General features: G+C 43.3%; 1 protein-coding gene across 2 annotated transcripts; it reads left to right on the top strand.

Moving 5' to 3' along the window:
• The first annotated feature begins 3,888 nt into the window (after positions 1–3,888).
• On the top strand, positions 3,889–21,157 carry LOC139402217 (charged multivesicular body protein 2b). 2 transcript variants are annotated; one of them, XM_071146331.1, is made up of 7 exons: positions 3,900–4,035; positions 8,913–9,004; positions 13,593–13,787; positions 14,796–14,898; positions 15,139–15,245; positions 18,227–18,369; positions 18,408–21,149. In XM_071146331.1, exons 1-6 carry the CDS (start codon positions 4,002–4,004, stop codon positions 18,338–18,340), a joined length of 645 nt encoding a protein of 214 aa, XP_071002432.1. In that variant the 5' UTR covers positions 3,900–4,001; the 3' UTR covers positions 18,341–18,369; positions 18,408–21,149. The 2 variants fall into 2 exon arrangements, with proteins under 2 accessions (XP_071002428.1, XP_071002432.1); XM_071146327.1 differs by having other exon boundaries at positions 3,889–4,035; positions 18,227–21,157.
• Positions 21,158–21,637: the final 480 nt, after the last annotated feature.

The following is a 21,637-nucleotide window of genomic DNA, read 5'->3' as shown; positions in this document are numbered from 1 at the left end:
TAGCTATCATACTGATATCATACTGCCACGCAGGACCGGAATGTCAATGGGACTTTTAATTGGATTCCACAAAGGGAATCCCGCACGTGTGCGTGTCCTCCTCCGCGATGGCAGTCCAGGGCCATACGTGTCAGGAGTGTGGTAATGAAGTGACCAGTGGAGGACTCAGATCTCTCTGGGCTGACAGATCAGGCCTTTATAACCAGATAATTACAATAATAATATAATAACATGCTCTATTAAAAATCACCAGTTTTCATATGAGATGATAACAGAGACAGGAGTGAATACTGAGAATTATTTAATGAGGTGTTGTAGACTCAACGACTGTCTGGATTGATGGAGGAGCCTCCTTGAATGGTCTGATAGGAAGACAAAGAGGTAATTGGAAATGGTCAGGTGAGGGAGAGAAAAGAGAAGTCATTTCACAGTATAATGCATTTAGTATGTGTTACAATTCACTTCCATCTTGGTCTACATACTAATTGTTTCTCTCTGTATGTGCTGTTGTTATTCCCAACATAGCAGATCAGCAGATTATCTCCTAATTAAACCACATCATGTAATCACGGTCTGCTTTCTCTCTCCTCCTGCTTAGATAGTATGCCTCCATCAAACCATAGAAAGACTGGATAGAATGTCGATTAGATGTACATTTTCTTGAAGGACTAAAACAATGGGGGAGAGTGAAAGGAGCCTGAGTTGTTTTATAAAGCACAGGAATTAAAGGCATCAACGAGAGTACTTACAGACAGAGAAATTGTTTCTGCCTTGCTAGCACCTTGAGGAATTAAAGAAGGTCTTTAACACACATTTCTGACTGTCTGAATATAATTGCCTACATTAATGCACTGGGCATCCTGGACGTATGTGTGCATGTGTGTGCGTGTCGTGTGTGCGACTGTATGGAGTGTCTGGCTGTCCCCTCTCGTCTCTGACTGCAGGACTCGTCCTCTCTGCCCTTCCCTCCTTAATGAATCTAATTCCCCATGCTAATAATATTCACCAGCCTCCCTCCCTCCCCTGACTAATACTGGCTCTGTCCTGCCCCAGGGCGGTGGTGGTGGGGTGGTAGAAGGGACGGGAGACTGAGGAAGCGAGGAGAATGGAGGCAGAAGGATCTGTCGTTTGACCCTCAGAGCTTGTGTTTCAGGAGATCACGATAGAGCAGAGACAGAAAAACCTGATTCTGCGCGCGGGATGTATCTGGTAATGGAGATAAAGACGAGGAGGGAACAGGAGAAGGGCATGTCATGCAGGGCTCAGAGAGGTGGATGGTGTGGAGAGAGAGGACTGACGGGAGAGACTGAGGTAGAGGAGAGGGACTTGATGTTCCATACCTGTTTCAGATTGTTGTCCTCGGGCTAGAGGTTCCTGAGGATAACAGCTTGTCATTGGCTGGAATAATGAGTGTCTCCATTAGTAGCCTGACTCCCCAGTGAGATGTCAGCAGAGAAAAGGTTTAAACAATAGTAGAACATCCCAATTTGACCTACTTTACATTATCAGTGGAGTAAGTGACTGAATGAATGGATTATTACTCATATTCACAGACAATGTCAATTACCTTCATTTTCTGTTTGAAAGTTGTGGGTACAGTGTGTGTGTGCATATGTGTGTGTGCGTGCGTGCTCTGCTCCAGGCTGTTAGTGATGAGCTAACCCACCAGGGAAGATCATCTCATATTAAACACATTCCCCTGCTGCCCTGTGCCTGAGAGAAACACACCTCTCTCTCATTCTTCACATGGGCTAAGGTAGGAGAGTCACTCACTGACTCACTGACCCTCTCCTCCTTTCCTCTTTCCCTGTCACCCCCCTCCATCCTCCCCTCTATCTGTCCCGGTGTAGTCGACAGCATCCATCCATCAACTAGAGTGTCTTGCTGTTTAAATCCCCTGCTACCACTCTGAGTCCTGGGCCTGTCTCTGCCTGTGTCTGAATGTGTTAGCAAAGCACCATAACACCATAACTTGTAACGTGTCACATATCATACATATTATACCAGCCAGGCATGAACTCAGGACTGGTGGATGGGCATGTCAATTAAATCAGAATTTACTCCTGCTTGAAGACATGCTGAATATGAACAATGCTAGAGTAATGTCGATCACATGCATCAGATCGTAAATGAAATGGAACCAGTTGACATATATAGGTATAATAATTGAGAAGAAAAAAAGATAAAAGCCCATGTTCCTATACTGAGTCATCATTCAGCCCTTCAGCATTCCTGAAGGGAAAACATATTTCATTATGCGTTGCATTTGGATTGCACTACAGTGAGTCTACATGGATTTTATTAGAGGTGATTCTCAGAGATTCCCAGTGATTGTACTGGGATCTAATTTCACACATGACATCTCTGCTGTCTGTCTGTCTGTGTCGTTAGTTAGCAACACGTTAACATTAAACGTCTGTTCGCCTCAGGCAAAACCACCAACAGATAGAGAGCGAGAGAAAGAGAGGGAGAGAGAGAGAGAGAAAGAGGGAGAGCGATACAACAGAGAGAGAGAGAGAGAGAGAGACAGAGAGACAGAGAGACAGAGAGACAGAGAGAGAGAGACAGAGAGAGAGAGACAGAGAGACAGAGAGACAGAGAGAGAGAAAGAGCGATACAACAGAGAGATACATTTTAAAAAATGCCACAGAAGGAATTCTCATTTAATGGCCTCAACATGTCCCCCCTCCCTTCCCTCCAATATTAGATGTAAATATTTAATTTAACTGAAGACTGCATTCACAGCAAATACAGCAGGCTGTTGTTTGTGCCATTACGAAGGGTGCTGTAGAGGGCCTGTGTGCTGGGGGCTGGCTGGATGGATCACCTCTGGGCCTGTGGTAGTGGTAGTGATGTTCCCTGTAGTCTACTACTGATTAGACCCAACATCTCCCTAATAACCTTAACTAGAACAACGCCCCAGGACGCTGCTCGCCCCCGCTGGGATGGAGAGGGGGGTGAGCTGAAGGCTACTAAACCACCTCTCCTCTGTCTTCTCAAAGTCACCTCACTATCATCTGTTATCTTCTCCTCTCCTCCTGTACTTGGCCCCATCCTTTCATTTTGAGCCAGAACTCCCGTCTCTTCCTCTCCTATCTTCCTCTTCTCTACTCCCTTCTTTTCCATTGAACCAAATGGAGGGAACTCAGCATTGTCATGGGATTGAGTTGGTTATGGGTTCAAGTGACCAGACTGCAGAAGTTGCTGCATGAATATGAAGAGAAACCATCCTATGAATGTCCCTGGCCTCAGTGGTAACATTATCCAGTGAGATGAGGATGAAAGGAGAACAAAATAATTGATGGTGGTTTAAAGCTGTGGGAAGTGTTTTTATGTCTAGCACTCCCTATGTGGTTGTTTTTATGTACATGGTACTTTACATTTTCATAGCTTCTTAACACACCCAGACACACACACATACACACACACACACATGAGCGCACACAGAGACACACACACAGACATAAGAATCCCTAGCAATTGCTATATTTCTATGTACATAGAAAAGACATGTACATAGAAAATGTACATATAAAAACATGTACATAGAAAGATATTTTCTAATAGGGGCATAATCCAATATGCAAAACTGAAAACCCAAATTCTAATGAATATGGCCTGCGCTCGACCTACTCTTGCCTTCAAGTGACTAATCCTCTTTTTCTCCTCAGTCTCTGCAATTTCAGAGCAGAGTTGACCAAATCATCACTTATTACTTTTATGGCTTTTATCTACCACAGTTCTTACAGAATTCACTGTGCGGGTTGTAATGACTGGTAGAATGCGTCAGTTTGAAGTTGGAACAGTACCGCGCTCTACAGGAGACTCGAGGAACTGGACTTGGTGTCGTCAGAGAGTCGGGGCTGTCATGTGAGAAGCTGTGGAAGCACTTCGACCAGGAAATCTCAGATTGTTGATAGGGCGACAGTTTAGCTGGTGACCGTCGGGGAGCGGAGAAGTTGTTTTTAGTATTAAAAGGTTTTAGTTTTCATTTGTGCGCCATGGCATCTCTATTCAAGAAGAAGACAGTCGATGGTAAGTTTGTTTTCCACTGATTGTAGACTTGTAACAAATGAACAAAGTTGTTTGTTTTGGTGAGCGCCAGTCCGCCACTAACGAGCATAGGCTACTGAACAAGCCTGTTTTACCAGTTTAACTGATACCAGTTTGAAAAGTCACGATTCATGTTTATGTTACGAAATCAAAATTGGTCAACGTTGAATCCTCTAAAGTTAGATTGTGTGTTAATGAGGATTAGCTGAAATACCAAGGATATTTATAAACTGGCTGCCTGAAACTAGACATACAATTCCACTTGTCTGTGTATTAGTGAAGGTAGCTGGTAAAGTTGTTTAAAAAACACTGTTCTGTGTTGTGTGTCACAATTTATGACCATCGTGTAACTGGTGAACAGTTACAGTGTAGCTGCAGACATTGGTACATTGTTCAATTGATGTGATGACGCTGTCTACAGTATGTTCAAGTGTTACTTTGTAACTTACCTGCTGACTGCAACATATCCATTCCAAGGAACAGCATCTAGCAATGTAAGTCCTGTAAGAAAGCTTTGTTCAGATTTAGACAGAGCTAGTGAGAGAATCGTGTGATCCATAGATACTGGTGTTGAGTGATTGCGTTACTTCATTCTGTTTATTAAAAGACAGATGGATATAGGTTATGTTGACAATAGTCTGCTCCAGTCCCTCTACTACCCCAAACCCCCACAAAATGGCTCTTAAGTTAAGTGATGATGATGTCAATATTTCTATTAGGATATGTTTAGGACTGTAAAACACTTATTTCAGTGTTCCTGTCTCAGAGTTGTCAAATGTGATGCATGGGAAACAAATTCATCAGTCAATGCACAACTAACTAACTAACTAAGTCTGTCTGTCTCTCTGTCTCTCTGTCTCTCTCTCTTTGGAGATGTAGCAATATGTTGAACGGAGAACCACAAAATATAGATTTTCAGGTCTCTTGAAAAATATATTTTATCTCAATGTGTCTTACCTCGATAACAAAGGTTAAGAAGAGGAAGAAATGTCTCCATCTTATATTGCCTTGAGCCATTGAAATACTGGGCCTAATGCCTATCAGTTAAAATGTCTTGCTTAATGGCCATCAACCTTACGAGGTCAAATGCAATAACCCTTCAGGCTATTTAGAAAATATAATGCATCAATTATAGCTAAATCACTAATTACTTTATTAAAGTTTCCATCTAATTCTATTTCAAGTTTATCTCATTCAATGTGAAAAAAGTCATTCCATGACCACAGTGTCATTGATAAAGAATATTAACTTACTGTCATTTTGCTGTACCTTTATTAAGGTCAGATAGTTGATAGGATATCTCCTCTTCTCTCTCTGGACGTGGCGTGCCAAGGTTGCCCGATGTCGAGAAGCAGTGGTATCCCATAGTAGGGCGTGTAGTGGCGTGCGGGGGTGCGATGGCGGGTGGAGGTTAGCTGGAGGAGTTTTATAGATGATACCCCACCCTCTTTTAGACGTTGTCAATACGTCACCCTGTACGTAGATACTACGCTTCACTCTCACAAGTGGTCCAGCTCTCTCTCTCTCTCTCTCTCTCTCTCTCTCTCTCTCTCTCTCTCTCTCTCTCTCTCTCTCTCTCTCTCTCTCTCTCTCTCTCTCTCTGGAGTTTTGGTGGAGATGAGGCTCTGGTACCTATAGCAAGGATTTTCACTATTTTAGTTCATTTTTTTGTCAACATTTTCTACTTTAGGGTAATTTTGTCAGATTTTGAGAGCCTATTAATCTGCAAAAACATTTATTTAACTTTTCTGCTGTGGGGATATATATATAATATATATATGAGAGAGAAATGTTATATATCTATAATTTCTCTATCACTCTCACCAGGCATTTTACTCTAAAAGATTGACATGCTTTATAACACAACATTCACTGCTGCCATGCTTCAGTTTGGACTTTCACTGAGGAAATGATATTTTCTAAAACAAAAATATTGTTTTTAAATGTTTTATATATACTTCTCTTTAGTTTTGAGGAAACCCTTTTAAGAAAAGTAATTTTCTTTGAATATGTAGCATTTTGATCCAGTAGTGAAAGAGAGGGTCAACAGAGGCTGAATTTAGAGGCTGAATTTGAGTCTGGTGTTAGAGGCTGAATTTGAGTCTGCTGTTAGAGGCTGAATTTGAGTCTGGTGTTAGAGGCTGAATTTAGAGGTTGAATTTAGAGGCTCAATTTAGAGGCTGGTGTTAGAGCTACTAGTACCCACTCCACTGTAGGGAGAATCTCTGGCTAATAGCAGTGTAGGGGACTGTGTCCTCTACCCTAATACAGGAGCTGGGATGACTGGGACACATTCACAGCTGTGTGTGTGTGTATGTGTGTGTTTGTGTGTCTTAGGGACTGCTCCTGTATGACTCTCTTCATGCATGCCCCCTCTTCTTCACTTCAATATGGTCCCCTTGATGCTACACTTCAAGGGTTATATCCTGTCTTAAAACATTGATTCTTATTTGTTGACACCACATAGCAGAGGTGGGACCAAATCATTGTTTTACAAGTCACAAGTAAGTCTCAAGTCTTAGCACTCAAGTCCCAAGTCAAGTCCCAAGTCAAGAAAGGCAAGTCCAAGTCAAGACCATCAAGTCTCAAGTCAAGACTGTCAAGTCCTAAACTTTGAGTTTCGAGTCCTAAACAAGTCATAATGTACTCTTCACCAAATGTAATACCATTTCATATTTTTAACAAGAGTAATAGTTAGTATATTACATTTACACAAATCATGAATGCTTTTAAAAATATCTCTATATATTTATTTATTTCCAAATAAACGTTATATTTCCATGGAAATACATGGGTAGCCATGAGAAAGAACACCCCCCCCCCCCCCCCCCCCACACACACCCAATAGTGATCGACTATCGAGGATCGCTATGGGGTGCAATCGGGCGATGTAGGCTTGTACACAATCGCCCAACCTTAACACACACACACCCCCACACACACACTCTCTGTGTGGTTACAGTAGGCTAATGTATGTCAATGGTTTTAGGAACACCAGTAACATCAGTCAGGATTTAGGCTACCAACTGCCTAGCCAGTTGTAGCTCAGTCTTGGGTGCAATGATCACGTTTCCGCACTGACTGACTGTGTGGAGGCTCATTGATTTAAAGTTACATTAGCCTACATGATACACCAGTAAAGAAATAAAATATATAGCTGTCGGCAATATTGGCAACGACTTACCGTTCTTTGTGCAGTTTCAAATATCGAACAAAGTTGGAAATTGTTGCGCCTCCGTCTGTAATTTTCTTCCCGCATGTTTTACAAGTTGCAGTCCGTTTTTTGTTGAAAGGTCATCTTTATATCCGAAAATAATCATTTTGGTTATCATCTTTCCAAGAGCTCCATCTGAATTCACCTGCCAACGTTCCTCTGCACTGCCACACGCAACTTTTTCTCAGCTGGTACAATTTAATTGGCTGCTGTCCGATTCAAACTTGAATCCGTTAAATGAAGAGTTGATGCGCTGTACACTTTTTTTAATAGCATAATTTTTATATATTTGGGCTTGGGGAGGGTTATCAAGTCAGGTCGAGTCATAAGTCATTGGTGTTAAAGTCAAAGTCGAGTTGCAAATCATCATATTTGTGACTCGAGTCCACACTTCTGCCACACAGTTTACCCTGCCACACAGTTTACCCTGCCACAAAGTTTACCCTGCCACACAGTTTACCCTGCCACACAGTTTACTCTGCCACACAGTTTACCCTGCCACACAGTTTACCCTGCCACACAGTTTACCCTGCCACACAGTTTACCCTGCCACACTGTTTACCCTGCCACACTGTTTACCCTGCCACACTGTTTACCCTGCCACACTGTTTACCCTGCCACACTGTTTACCCTGCCACACTGTTTACCCTGCCACACAGTTTACCCTGCCACACTGTTTACCCTGCCACACTGTTTACCCTGCCACACTGTTTACCCTGCCACACAGTTTACCCTGCCTACGTTTGTAAAAGTATAAATACTATGTTATGAAGGGCTGTTTGGGTCTATCTGAACTATAAGAGTTAGATGCTGAGCTCTCTTTAGTGTTGGTCCCTCTGTACTTTAAGAAATAATCCACTTCTATCGTGTAGAAGTTGAGTGGTATTTGGAGCAGGGCGTGTGGTCGGACTGTGTTATACACACGCCCTATCAGGGTAATGGAGAGTGGTATTTGGAGCAGGGCGTGTGGTCGGACTGTGTTATACACACGCCCTATCAGGGTAAAGGAGAGTGGTATTTGGAGCAGGGCGTGTGTTTCAGACTGTGTTATACACACGCCCTATCAGGGTAATGGAGAGTGGTATTTGGAGCAGGGCGTGTGTTTCAGACTGTGTTATACACACGCCCTATCAGGGTAATGGAGAGTGGTATTTGGAGCAGGGCGTGTGTTTCAGACTGTGTTATACACACGCCCTATCAGGGTAACGGAGAGTGGTATTTGGAGCAGGGCGTGTGTTTCAGACTGTGTTATACACACGCCCTATCAGGGTAATGGAGAGTGGTATTTGGAGCAGGGCGTGTGTTTCGTACTGTGTTATACACACGCCCTATCAGGGTAATGGAGAGTGGTATTTGGAGCAGGGCGTGTGGTCTGACTGTGTTATACACACGCCCTGTCTGGGTAATGGAGAGTGAGGCAGGGATGGTTTAGATTCCAGCCTCAGCCCTGTTAATGAGAAATGTCTAGTCTAGAGCTATTGTCCTGGTCTACTACCCCAGAATGGTACCATGCTTCTATAGCTTTTACAGAAGGCCTAGCACAATGCCAAGCATAACTGTGTGAATGAACTGTATGTCATAAATCATTTTGATTCAATAACTGTGTATGTTTGTAGAGTAAACATTTTCTCTCTCTCTCTCTCAGACATTATAAAGGAACAGACTAAGGAGCTTCGTGGTACTCAGAGACAGATCACTAGAGACAGAGCTGCTCTGGAGAAACAAGAGAAACAAATGGTGAGACACACACACACACACACACACACACACACATCACTCACTCTATGAAGTGCTGGTAGGACGGAGGCAGGTATTAGTTTCTCAGTAGTACCTTTTCTGTAGATTGCTGCTGATTGCATCAAACGTGTGTAAATGACTGTAGGCTAATCCTGCTCCATCCTACCCCCTACCTCAACTCACATCCCTTTCCTGATCTGTCTATTAGGCCTACAGGCTGCTTCGCTTATGGCTGAGATAGAAAGGACAGGATTGGACAGGTAGATAGCTACAGGGGAGAGAGGAGGTAGAACACAGAGTCATGACAGGGCTGTGTGAACAGCAGAATACAACATTTCCCCTCCATTTCATCCTATGTCAGAAAGATGAAAGGAAGAGTGGTGTCTCGATGTTGTTTTAAGTAAACATCACAGGACAGAATTGCCTCCCAAGGGACCAGCTTTTTATTACTCATTAATATTTCTCCTAATTAATCTAGTTACTATTTTTGTTGGTCTGAAAAATCTATTCTCTAAGAAGAGGTAGTGACCTATTTTACAGTTTAACACACACACACACACACACACACACCACACAGCTTTCCCGGTCTCTGTTTGCTCTTGCTCTGCTGGGGCTGCTGTAGTTGCTGTGCTGGGAGACTCCTCATTATTATTAGACTCACTAACACAGAGACTACTGGGTCTTTCAGCAAGCTCCCCAAAAACACAACTGATGTCCATATTATTATCACTAACACAGAGACTACTGGGTCTTTCAGCAAGCTCCCCCAAAAACACAACTGATGTCCATATTATTATCACTAACACAGAGACTACTGGGTCTTTCAGCAAGCTCCCCAAAAACACAACTGATGTCCATATTATTATCACTAACACAGAGACTACTGGGTCTTTCAGCAAGCTCCCCAAAAACACAACTGATGTCCATATTATTATCACTAACACAGAGACTACTGGGTCTTTCAGCAAGCTCCCCAAAAACACAACTGAAAAGGAACATGTTTTGTCACTTATCTAGTTGAAATATTGCCCTGGTCCATTAGATCAGTCTGTCTCTATATACATTGTTACTCTGTGTGATGGCATCATCTATCTGTCAGTTGTAGCTCTTGTCTCTCGCTCTCGGTCTCTTGCTCTCTGTCTCTCTCGCTCTCTGTCTCTCTCGCTCTCTGTCTCTCTCGCTCTCTGTCTCTCTCGCTCTCTGTCTGTCTCTCGCTCTCTGTCTCTCTCTCTCTCGCTCTCTGTCTCTCTCTCTCTCGCTCTCTGTCTCTCTCTCTCTCGCTCTCTGTCTCTCTCTCTCGCTCTCTGTCTCTCTCTCGCTCTCTGTCTCTCTCTGTCTCTCTCGCTCTTTGTCTCTCTCGCTCTTTGTCTGTCTCGCTCTCTGTCTGTCTCGCTCTCTGTCTGTCTCGCTCTCTGTCTCTCTCGCTCTCTGTCTCTCTCGCTCTCTGTCTCTCTCGCTCTCTGTCTCTCTCGCTCTCTGTCTCTCTCGCTCTCTGTCAATTCAATTCAATTCAATTCAAGGGCTTTATTGGCATGGGAAACATGTGTTAACATTGCCAAAGCAAGTGAGGTAGACAACATACAAAGTGAAAATATAAAGTGAAAAACAACAAAAATTAACAGTAAACATTACACATACAGAGGTTTCAAAACAGTAAAGACATTACAAATGTCATATTATATATATATATATACAGTGTTTTAACAATGTACAAATGGTTAAAGGACACAAGATAAAATAAATAAGCATAAATATGGGTTGTATTTACAATGGTGTTTGTTCTTCACTGGTTGCCCTTTTCTCGTGGCAACAGGTCACAAATCTTGCTGCTGTGATGGCACACTGTGGAATTTCACCCAGTAGATATGGGAGTTTTTCAAATTTGGATTTGTTTTCGAATTCTTTGTGGATCTGTGTAATCTGAGGGAAATATGTCTCTCTAATATGGTCATACATTGGGCAGGAGGTTAGGAAGTGCAGCTCAGTTTCCACCTCATTTTGTGGGCAGTGAGCACATAGCCTGTCTTCTCTTGAGAGCCATGTCTGCCTACGGCGGCCTTTCTCAATAGCAAGGCTATGCTCACTGAGTCTGTACATAGTCAAAGCTTTCCTTAATTTTGGGTCAGTCACAGTGGTCAGGTATTCTGCCGCTGTGTACTCTCTGTTTAGGGCCAAATAGCATTCTAGTTTGCTCTGTTTTTTTGTTAATTCTTTCCAATGTGTCAAGTAATTATCTTTTTGTTTTCTCATGATTTGGTTGGGTCTAATTGTGCTGTTGTCCTGGGGCTCTGTAGGGTGTGTTTGTGTTTGTGAACAGAGCCCCAGGACCAGCTTGCTTAGGGGACTCTTCTCCAGGTTCATCTCTCTGTAGGTGATGGCTTTGTTATGGAAGGTTTGTGAATCACTTCCTTTTAGGTGGTTGTAGAATTTAACGGCTCTTTTCTGGATTTTGATAATTAGTGGGTATCGGCCTAATTCTGCTCTGCATGCATTATTTGGTGTTCTACGTTGTACACAGAGGATATTTTTGCAGAATTCTGCGTGCAGAGTCTCAATTTGGTGTTTGTCCCATTTTGTGAAGTCTTGGTTGGTGAGCGGACCCCAGACCTCACAACCATAAAGGGCAATGGGCTCTATGACTGATTCAAGTATTTTTAGCCAAATCCTAATTGGTATGTTGAAATTTATGTTTCTTTTGAGGGATCTGTCTCTCTCGCTCTCTGTCGCTCTCGCTCTCTGTCTCTCTCGCTCTCTGTCTCTCTCGCTCTCTGTCTCTCTCGCTCTCTGTCTCTCTCGCTCTCTGTCTCTCTCGCTCTCTGTCTCTCTCGCGCTCTCGGTCTCCCTCGTTCTCTCTCTCTCGTTCTCTCGGTCTCACTCGTTCTCTCTCTCTCGTTCTCTCTGTCTCCCTCGTTCTCTGTCTCTCGTTCTCTCGGTCTCCCTCATTCTCTCTCGTTCTCTCCCGTTCTCTCCCGTTCTCTCTCTCTATCTCTCTCGCGCTCTCTCTCTCTCTCGGTCTCACTCGTTCTCTCTCTCCTGTTCTCTCTCTCTCACTCGTTCTCTCTCCCGTTCTCTCTCTCTCTCCCGCTCTCTCTCTCTCACCCGTTCTCTCTCCCGTTCTCTCTCTCTCTCTCTCTCGTTCTCTCTCTCTCTCTCGTTCTCTCTCTCGTTCTCTCTCTCTCTCCCGTTCTCTCTCTCCCGTTCTCTCTCGTTCTCTCTCGTTCTCTCTCTCGTTCTCTCTCTCTCTCCCGTTCTCTCTCTCTCTCTCTCTCTCTCGTTCTCTCTCTCGTTCTCTCTCTCTCTCGTTCTCTCTCTCTCCCGTTCTCTCTCTCTCGTTCTCTCTCCCGTTCTCTCTCTCTCTCTCTCCCGTTCTCTCTCTCTCTCTCTCCCGTTCTCTCTCTCTCTCCCATTCTCTCTCTCTCTCTCTCGTTCTCTCTCTCTCTCTCGTTCTCTCTCTCTCTCTCGTTCTCTCTCTCGTTCTCTCTCTCTCTCTCGTTCTCTCTCTCTCTCTCTCGCTCTCGTTCTCGCTCTCGTTCTCTCTCTCTCTCGCTCTCTCTCGCTCTCTCTCTCCCGTTCTCTCTCTCTCCCGTTCTCTCTCTCTCTCGTTCTCTCTCTCGTTCTATCTCTCTCCCGTTCTCTCTCTCTCTCCCGTTCTCTCTCTCTCTCTCTCTCGCTCTCGTTCTCTCTCTCGTTCTCTCTCTCTCCCGTTCTCTAGCTCTCTCTCTTTCTCTCTGTCTGTCTGTCTGTCTGTCTGTCTGTCTGTCTGTCTGTCTGTCTGTCTGTCGAACATCAGTAATAAGCTCACATCAGCAACACTCATCATCTCAGTCAGTCAACACTGAAACTCAGCTAGATCATCCTAGATTCCCACTGTTCAATATTTTCAGCATCATGTTTGCTCTATGGCAGATATTAAATATAAGCATAATTATTAAGATGCTTAGGTCTTATATTTTCTGTCTATTCTAGTTAGCAGGCAGACAGACACCACCTGTGTATATCTCTGAGGGTTATGTAATGAGCCTCCTCAGCTGTTTACCAGAGTTCTCTACCTGAGGAGAGCACTTCAATCAGCTCCTTCCCTCAGCTCAGCTCCTCTCCACCTTACGCAGCACTGCCTAATGGCAGTTTAACCCTCATACGTGCGTGGGAAGAGGGAGAGGGAAGGGGTGGAGCATTTGGGAGTATTAATCCTGTAAACTGTAATGATGATCCTTAATAAATAATTGTTTTCAGGTCTGGCTCTTCAGAACAAACACAAACACTCCCAGGGCTGCAGCTGAATCTGTACTGTTTCCCAGAGGACATGTACAGCCTTGCGGTGTGTGTTTCCTCAGGGCGAGAGGCTGATTTCATGTGTTTATCGAAGCTAAGAGAGGCCGGTAGCTTTCAGGTGTTTAGACCATTGCCAAATCATACTATTTACACTGTTTATACTCTAACAGGGCTCTCTGGGGAACCTGATGTATATGTATTGTATACAGTATGTGTATGTATTTATGTAAACAGTATGAGTGTAGTGAAGTTTCCTGATTTAAAGCCAGTCAGAAGCTCCCCCTTGATAATTCTGCTCATGTTCCTTCCCTCCTAGGAGATGGAGATAAAGAAGATGGCTAAGTCTGGGAACCGGGAGGCCTGCAAGATCCTGGCCAAGCAGCTGGTCCAGCTGAGGAAGCAGAAAAACAGGACCTACGCCGTCAGTTCAAAGGTCACCTCCATGTCTACACAGACCAAGGTCATGAACTCCCAGATGAAGATGGCAGGAGCTATGTCTGCTACGGCTAAGGTAAAGAGCCATACACCAAGTTGGAGCATTTGTTGTGGAGTAGCTCCGCACATACATCTATGTGTTTCTGTGTGTCTGGGTAATTGAGGCCAAAAGCAGGTCCACTAACCCAGTTAAAACATTCAAACAGCTTCTCCAAAAACAGCAGAACACTTCAAAGGATTATTCTCCTCCCGAGTGTGTAATAATTAGTCTCTTAGTCTGTCTATTATTTCCTGTCATCCCCTCAGGATGGTAATGTTTGTCTGACTGGGTGGAGATCCTCCATCCTACACCTGTTTACAGCTCAGACACACAGATGACATCCATACACATCTTAGCTGTTATCAGTTTGGCTTCCGGTCATGTTCAAAGCAGCATATCTAATTAGCCCAGTTATAGGACTATATTAGCCCATCGTGTTTAGGCTTGGACCGTGAACTAGTTACAGTCACTAAGTATTTGTTAATGTTGTTATTCATGTATTAATGATCTATCTTTTTTTTTCTAATTCAAAGCTGTCTGTTAATGAATCATAATCAGGATGGTGATTAGCTGAAACAAAGTGATGAACTGATCGTGTTTAGGGAAAACAGCTCACCATTCTGAGGTGGTAGAATGTAACTGAATGTGTGTGTATCCTTCTATGACTCCTGCTACTCTGGGTACGACCATTTGTCTTCATTGTGGAGGAGAAAGTACAAACTTTTCACCAAAAACGCCAAACCAGCCTCTATGTACAGACACACACCAATATGCAGCTGCAGAGAAACCTCCAGAAACAGGGACACTCTCAAACAGTTTGGGGACAATATGCAAATGACATCTAATTAGAGGCAGTGTGTGCAGCTCGTTTGGATGTTTTAGGCTCCGGAGTGAAACTAGGCCAAGGCTGTGCCAACACACAGAAAGAAGAGGATCCCTCTGTGTTGATAATGTGGGTACATGCTCTGGGAGTTGTGTATTGTCTGTGCAGTATGGTGTAGTAGTATTTGTGTTGTAACTCTTGTGTGTCTGTGTGTTGTCCAGACAATGCAGGCGGTGAACAAGAAGATGGATCCTCAGAAGACCCTCCACACCATGCAGGACTTCCAGAAGGAGAACATGAAGATGGGCATGACAGAGGACATGAGTAAGAGCTGCTGTCATTGGCTCCCTAGCCTAGGATTTAAATATTTAAAATATGCACAATAGTAACAAAAAAACTGTCAAGTCCAAACCAAAAACTCCATGCAGATCAATGTGTTCGCCTGGTGTTTCAAAGACCTGTTAACTCACAGCTTTACGGTAAACTGACTAGTACCTCTGTCTCTACCTCTCTCTGTCTGCCCCCTCCCCCTTCCTGTTTACTCCTCTCCCTTCATCCCTCCAGTCAACGATACGTTAGATGAGATATTTGACGAGTCAGGTGACGAGGAAGAATCTCAGGACATTGTGAACCAGGTTCTGGATGAGATTGGCATTGAGATCTCTGGAAAGGTAAGATATACTGTCCTATACCATACCACAGTCACTTCCCTCTATAAGCAGTCCTCTGGAAAGGTAAGAGAGAGTCCTATACCATACCACAGTCACTGCCCCTCTATAAGCAGTCCTCTGGAAAGGTAAGAGATAGTCCTATACCATCTCAAAGCCTTCTTCCATCTGGATGCTGTGAGGTGTAGCAGACATGCAGACAGGCAGCTGGAGGAGAGGGGGGTAGCCCTTAGCCTGCCTGTTCTTATGGGAAGGTAGTCTGTAGATTGTGCCTGCATGTCTGTCAATATGTGCTGTATGGGAAGGTAGCCGGGTTGGGTTGTGCCTGTAGTCTGCCTGTGCATGATGATATATGAGAGGCCGTTAGTGGCTGTCCCCATCTGGCAGAGAGCCCACTCCCCCTGGGGGACAACATGTGTTACTACACCACACCGCTCTCAATGCAGAAGAGCCACTAGTATGTGTGTTGTAAACATGGCCGGTCCGCTCATTAAGCAGCCACATGTGGCTGCAGATTGAAAAGGGCACCATTTTCTGAGCTAAACTGACCAAGACGCACCTCCAACAACACATAAAACCTCACATAATTTTGCCCTAAAACAATGACAATTTCTCTCAACCAGTGTCATTTTGGCTTTTTAGGTGAGCGCTGATGCTGCCGTGTGATAAGCAGTGCCCACTTTGTCAAAATATTTAGCTTGTCCTTTCCCAGCTCGCCTCTCCAGGGTGCTGTTGGAGAGATGCATCTCTGCTGCGCTCCACCAACGGTCTGTCAAAAAGATCATCTAACATAAATTATATTGCGGATATAGGATATGGTAGAAAGAGTATGTGGCCTTTTCTGTAGCCTACAGACTGGAGATAAAATGGATGACAATGTAATGAGACTTTTTACATCATGCCTAACGTAAATGGCGCTCAATTAAATTAAGAATGCGCTGTCATGTTATCAGACAACATATCCTAAAAACAAGACAGGTCAAAGTGGAATGGACAATCACAACTGTTGTCCAGGAGTTGTCATGATCAGTGGTTTCAAGTTTGTATCCCACAATTTTTGACAAGCTGATCATAGCGAAAAATTAAATACTTGTGCATCTCCCGCTGTGTAAACACATTGCAAATAGGCTCACGATAACTCCTGATAAAGTTGGGAAGCTGATATTCAGAGCTTAATTAGCCAAATTGATTAGTCACAGGAATCAGGACTAATACAGCCAATGGTGGCTCTACCACATGGATGGGCATTCATACAATTCCACTGTGGGCTGACATGGTAGGCTACACTCCATCTTTTGGATGTCTTTTTTTTGGTGTTTTACCATCAGTAGGCTTCCCACAGGTGGGCGTTCATAAAATGACATTTCAGGCAACATCGTAGGCTACAGTCTTGTTTAGTGCAGTCCGGACCGGCCTGGAGTTCAATGTCCTCGCAAAGATGTCTTTTCAAAGTAATTTTGCCTACTGGGACGATTCTAGTTTTGTGGGGGTGCAATGACCTGGTTGTAAGCCCAGTGTCAGTGTTAAGCTGTTGTAATGTGTGTGTTGTAAGCCCAGTGTCAGTGTTAACCTGTTGTAATGTGTGTGTTGTAAGCCCAGTGTCAGTGTTAACCTGTTGTAATGTGTGTGTTGTAAGACCAGTGTCAGTGTTAACCTGTTGTAATGTGTGTGTTGTAAGCCCAGTGTCAGTGTTAACCTGTTGTAATGTGTGTGTTGTAAGCCCAGTGTCAGTGTTAACCTGTTGTAATGTGTGTGTTGTAAGCCCAGTGTCAGTGTTAACCTGTTATAATGTGTGTGCTGTAAGCCCAGTGTCAGTGTTAACCTGTTGTAATGTGTGTGTTGTAAGCCCAGTGTCAGTGTTAACCTGTTGTAATGTGTGTGTGTTGTAAGCCCAGTGTCAGTGTTAACCTGTTGTAATGTGTGTGTTGTAAGCCCAGTGTCAGTGTTAACCTGTTGTAATGTGTGTGTTGTAAGCCCAGTGTCAGTGTTAACCTGTTGTAATGTGTGTGTTGTAAGCCCAGTGTCAGTGTTAACCTGTTGTAATGTGTGTGTTGTAAGCTCAGTGTCAGTGTTACACTGTTGTAATGTGTGTGTTGTAAGCCCAGTGTCAGTGTTAACCTGTTGTAATGTGTGTGTTGTAAGACCAGTGTCAGTGTTAACCTGTTGTAATGTGTGTGTTGTAAGCCCAGTGTCAGTGTTAACCTGTTGTAATGTGTGTGTTGTAAGCCCAGTGTCAGTGTTACACTGTTGTAATGTGTGTGTTGTAAGCCCAGTGTCAGTGTTAACCTGTTGTAATGTGTGTGTTGTAAGCCCAGTGTCAGTGTTAACCTGTTGTAATGTGTGTGTTGTAAGCCCAGTGTCAGTGTTAACCTGTTGTAATGTGTGTGTTGTAAGCCCAGTGTCAGTGTTACACTGTTGTAATGTGTGTGTTGTAAGCCCAGTGTCAGTGTTAACCTGTTGTAATGTGTGTGTTGTAAGCCCAGTGTCAGTGTTACACTGTTGTAATGTGTGTGTTGTAAGCCCAGTGTCAGTGTTAACCTGTTGTAATGTGTGTGTTGTAAGCCCAGTGTCAGTGTTACACTGTTGTAATGTGTGTGTTGTAAGCCCAGTGTCAGTGTTAACCTGTTGTAATTTGTGTGTTGTAAGCCCAGTGTCAGTGTTACACTGTTGTAATGTGTGTGTTGTAAGCCCAGTGTCAGTGTTAACCTGTTGTAATGTGTGTGTTGTAAGCCCAGTGTCAGTGTTAACCTGTTGTAATGTGTGTGTTGTAAGCCCAGTGTCAGTGTTAACCTGTTGTAATGTGTGTGTTGTAAGCCCAGTGTCAGTGTTAACCTGTTGTAATGTGTGTGTTGTAAGCCCAGTGTCAGTGTTACACTGTTGTAATGTGTGTGTTGTAAGCCCAGTGTCAGTGTTAACCTGTTGTAATGTGTGTGTTGTAAGCCCAGTGTCAGTGTTAACCTGTTGTAATGTGTGTGTGTTTTCAGATGGTGAGAGCCCCAGCAGCAGGGAAGAATCTCCCCTCTGCCTCTCCTAAACGGAAAACACAGATCTCTGACGATGAGATAGAGAGACAGCTCAGAGCACTTGGAGTGGACTAACACAGACACACACACACACACACACACACACACACACACACACACACACACACACACACACACACACCTTGGGCTAGGTCTGTGTACTTGCAGGCTGGTGGTCCATGTGTCGGAGACTGGGAGACTGTGGCTGGTTATGAATAGGTAGTGACTACATTATGGAATAATAGAATGTCTTATTATGACCCAAACTACAATCTGCTGAAGGATGGGATATTTATGTACATACAGACAGTTGACTCCGGTGACTTCAATGTATACAAGATATTCTGGAAGGACCAATCCTGTGGGAGGATGAAGTAATGATGTTTTTTGTGCTCTCACATCTTTAGGTACGGTACTATAGATGCTGGTGATGTCATAGACTACTGACGATGTGTCTGTAGTACCACTTACATGAACTCTAGGAACTACTGACAATGCTTGACTTGTTCACTAATAAACATTTTGCATGAGAATCTATGGAATCAGCTTGACCAAACTGTGTATCCGTTAGGGACATACAGTTGAAGTCGGAAGTTTACATACACTTAGGTTGGAGTCATTAAATTTCATTTTTCAACCACTCCACAAATTTCTTGTTAACAAACTAGTTTTGGCATGTCGGTTAGGACATCTACTTTGTGCATGACACAAGTCATTTTTCCAACAATTGTTTACAGACAGATTATTTCACTGTATCACAATTCCAGTGGGTCAGAAGTTAACATACACTGAGTTGACTGTGCCTTTAAACAGCTTGGAAAATTCCAGAAAATTATTTTGGCTTTAGAAGCTACTGATATGCTAATTTACATAATTTGATTCAATTGGAGGTGTACCTGTGGATGTATTTCAAGGCCTACCTTTAAACTCAGTGCCTCTGCTTGACAGAGCCAAGACCTCAGAAAAACAATTGTAGACCTCCACAAGTCTGGTTCATCCTTGGGAGCAATTTCCAAATAACTGAAGGTACCACGCTCATCTGTACAAACAATAGTACACAAGTATAAACACCATGGGACCACGCAGCCGTCATACCGCTCAGGAAGGAGACGCGTTCTGTCTCCTGGAGATGAACGTACTTTGGTGCGAAAAGTGCAAATCAATCCCAGAACAGCAGCAAAGGACCTTGTAAAGATGCTGGAGGAAACGGGTACAAAAGTATCTATATTCACAGTAAAACGAGTCCTATATCAACATAACCTGAAAGGCCGCTCAGCAAGGAAGACTGCTCCAGCCACTGCTCCAAAACCGCCATTAAAAACTGCACATGAGGCCAAAGATCGTACTTTTTGGAGAAATGTCTTCTGGTCTGATGAAACAAAAATAGAACTGTTTGCCAATAATGACAATTGTTAGGTTTGGAGGAAAAAGGGAGAGGCTTGCAAGCCGAAGAACACCATCCCAACCGTGAAGCACGGGGGTGTCAGCATCATGTTGTGAGGGTGCTTTGCTGCAGGAGGGACTGGTGCACTTCACAAAATAAATGGCATCATGATGTAGGAAAATGATGTGGATATATTGAAGCAACATCTCAAGACATCAGTTAAAGACACCAAGTTAAAGCTTGGTCGCAAATGGGTCTTCCAAATGTACAATGACCTCAAGTCTTCCAAAGTTGTGGCAAAAGGGCTTAAGGACAACAAGTCAAGGTATTGGAGTGGCCATCGCAAAGCCCTGACCTCAATCCTATAGAACATTTGTGGTTAGAACTGAAAAAGCATGTGCGAACAAGGAGGCCTACAAACCTGACTCAGTTACACCAGCTCTGTCAGGAGGAATGGGCCAAAATTCACCCAACTTGTTGTGGGAGGCTACCCAAAACGTTTGACCCAAGTTCAACAATTTAAAGGCAATGCTACCAAATAATAATTGAGTGTATGTAAACTTCTGACCCACTGGGAATGTGATGAAAGAAATAAAAGCTGAAATAAATCATTCTCTCTACTATTATTCTGACATTTCACATTCTTAAAATAAAGTGGTGATCCTAACTGACCTAAGACAGGGAATTTTTACTAGAATTAAATGTCAGGAATTGTGAAAAACGGAGTTTAAATGTATTTGGCTAAGGTGTATGTAAACTTCCGACTTCAACTGTAGATTCAGTTTGACACAAATTATAATCTAATGCTAATTCAAACTAATAATCATAAACTTCATATTTCAAATGATGGTTACTTTTAATTGCTTGTTTTGTACAACTGAGTTGTACTTTAGTTTGAAGATGTCTGTCTTAGTTGGTCTCTGTGTGTCCTGTCTTTCTGATGTGGGATGGAACCAGTAGTGTGTCTGTCTGTCCTCATCTCTCTCTTTTTTTTATCTTGGCTGCTGTGCAGTTACTGTATCTGTTGTTGAAGCTGTTTTCTTAAACCACACACACACTAGAGTGGACAAATAGTTTGCTAAGATGACACTAATGGTTTTGTCTTCCTGTAGTTCTCTCCACCATGCTGTAGAGCAGGTCAGAAGACAGTGACATATTGTGCAATGGCAGCTAAAGAGCATTTCATGCAGCCTAGAATGTTCTCTCATGGTCCTTTTGTGGTTTTCTAATGTCGACTGGTATAACACTGAATGCTAAAATGATTGTCTTGATGTTTGTTACTGGAAAGCATTGAGACTGGTACACTGTCTTTTACATGACTTTCTTTTCATCTTCATTTGTGGTGCAATTTTCCAGACAGGAAATGTAAATGAATGAAGGTTGTTGTCATGCCTTTTATCCACCATGTACAGTATGTCAACTAATGTATGTATCCTCTGTGTTTGTACAGTTCTACTGTTTAGGCTTGATGATGGCTTTTATAATGAATAAAATCACTTCATGTACTATCTGCTGCTCAAACCACCTTCACACTTCATTCACACCAATGGTGTTTTTATTTAGTGATTGAAGGGGACAGTCAACCGTAGAAGTGAGAGACATGGCACAGAGCTGCAACTACATGTAGCTGAGGCTACAGTCACACACAGCCTCCCTCTCACTGGAGCCATATAAACCACAGGCTGTAAATTAACATGTAGAGCTCATTACGTAAGGACCCTCAGTGTCTGTAGTGCCTCACGGGCTCCATCATCTGACAGACTGGATAGTCTCTGACAGTATGTACATGTTGACAAGAGGGCTGGATGTTTATGTATTTATTCACAGAAACACATCAAGACATCAGTGAATATGAAAAATGGCACAATTCTACAGTACAGGGTGCATGTGTATTTGTCTGAACACAGCTCCCTCTTACTGGGCTCTCAGAAATACCAACTGCTTAATAAATCAATCAACAAATCATTCAAATAAATGCATACATGACT

The sequence above is a fragment of the Oncorhynchus clarkii genome, chromosome 3, assembly GCF_045791955.1.
Source record: "Oncorhynchus clarkii lewisi isolate Uvic-CL-2024 chromosome 3, UVic_Ocla_1.0, whole genome shotgun sequence".
In the NCBI taxonomy this organism is placed as follows: Eukaryota; Metazoa; Chordata; class Actinopteri; order Salmoniformes; family Salmonidae; genus Oncorhynchus; species Oncorhynchus clarkii.
This window is presented reverse-complemented; position numbering and strand designations above follow the sequence as displayed.